General features: G+C 47.6%; 1 protein-coding gene across 2 annotated transcripts in view; it reads right to left on the bottom strand.

The window, feature by feature from the left end:
* The window catches only part of LOC109298925 (astacin-like metalloendopeptidase), a 25249-nt gene that overhangs the window by 22024 nt on the left and 1512 nt on the right, over positions 1-1713 (bottom strand). The window contains exon 3 of one of the 2 annotated variants that reach the window (XM_019519340.1): positions 807-935. The exons of the other annotated variant lie outside the window; for it this stretch is intronic. Within the exon in view, the coding sequence (XP_019374885.1) occupies positions 807-935 (129 nt within the window). The remainder of the gene's footprint in view (positions 1-806; positions 936-1713) is intronic. 2 annotated transcript variants of the gene reach the window in all.

Raw genomic sequence — 1713 nt, 5'->3', positions numbered from 1 at the left:
CACAGGGCACCCAGGAAACCCCCGGACTACTTGAGATCTCCTGTGAGGCCTCCTCACACCCCTACAGCCTCACCCGGTCCTCCGGATGATACACACAACTGAATCATAAGCCAACCGGCTGCAACCAAAATCATAAGCCTACCAGCTATAACAACACAATCAGCCTACCGGCTTCTACATCAAGTCCTGGCCCTCGGGCCAAAGCCTTCTGGTCAGGCTTCTCTCCACCTGCACCATAATGCAGCCCTCTATGTGCCAAGCGGCACTGCTCAGTTTAGCTCTCCCGCAGAGCTCTTACACGCAGGCTGCCAGAAGGGAACTGCCAGCCAGGCTCCGGCCTAGCTGTTTATAAGGGCCCAGCCCTGCCCCCTTCCGGTCACATGGCCGACCTGGTTACTCCCGCAACCCACAGCTGAGCTGCCCTGATGATTGGCAGCTCCTCCAATCCTTACTCAGGAACGGGGCACCCAAGTGCCCCCGTGACAAACCCTAATACTGGTGCAAGTGTAGACAGTGATGCTTTACTGCGCAGCTAATTAGTCTACTCCACAGTAAAGCGCATGTGTAGATGCTCCCACTGTCAAGCAACCACATATTTAAATACCCCTTTTATTGTCTTGTATGCTATTTTAGCCAAATTGTCTTAGGAGGACCTGTTTACTGGAAGGCAATTATATCCATGAATTCTGACTCTGATTAATATTACTTTTGATGCATAGTGCAAAACTACCATGAAATAAATCTTCAGAACTCAGTGTGAAGAAAATCAATGCTGATTTCACAAGGTAAATTTCCAAACAACTTACAAAAATCTGAAGAGACATTAACTGGAATCTTGACTAGCCCATCCTGGGACTTGGGCCAGAAGCAGTCACAGTTCATTGCACTGCGTTTCTGTCTTCTCAAGACAATGTCACTCTCATATACAATTGTATCTACAGATAAAATAAGTAACATATGAGACAAAGAGAAGGTGATTTTTAGTGGAAAAAATGGGAGTTAGTTGACCAATTCCCAATGGCTTTCCATATGTTAGGCTCCTAACTGCCCTTTGTGCCTCTGAAAATCACCCAATGTGAAAGTATTTTTCTTAACTGCAAACGGATTTAGTAAATGCGTGTGCAGTGTATAAAACAGTATACTGGGACAAGTTAGATCTATGTCACTTACAGGAGAGACAAGTGTTAATATGGAGGACACTACCTTTTTTAATCAATGAAGGTCTGTCTTGTCACTGACAGACTATAAATCTGCTGACAGAACTTTGAAACCCTTCAGGATAAAAGAAGGTAAAGAATGCAAGTCATTGTTCTTTTTTTTTGGACTTGCAGAGTTGAAGAAAAGTTGTCAGTGACACCCAGAACGATTTGTTAAACTGTCTGAAAGAAACTGTACTTACTCAGATTGTGTCACCGTTACTTTCCAAGTTAATGTGTAGTGCAGGGGTTTTCAACCTTTTTTTAATAAGTGTACTCCCAGTGGCCGTACGGAGAGCTGGGGGAGGAGGGGTGGTACACAGCTGGATGAAGATCAGTGGCACCACAGAGCGATGGGTGGCGGCAGCAGGCACCACGTGCGAGCTTCCTTCCCGCACGTCTGGCTGGCCAGGTGGCACCTGTGTGGCCCCCAGAAGGGTGCCGCTGCCCTCTCTGCCCCCCCACCAGCCCTACTCCTGGGAGGTGGCAGCACAGGGTGGTGGGTGGCAGCACTCCA

The sequence above is a fragment of the Gavialis gangeticus genome, unplaced genomic scaffold (genome assembly GCF_001723915.1).
Source record: "Gavialis gangeticus isolate Ggan-Ray unplaced genomic scaffold, GavGan_comp1, whole genome shotgun sequence".
NCBI classification, from domain to species: Eukaryota; Metazoa; Chordata; order Crocodylia; family Gavialidae; genus Gavialis; species Gavialis gangeticus.
This window is presented reverse-complemented; position numbering and strand designations above follow the sequence as displayed.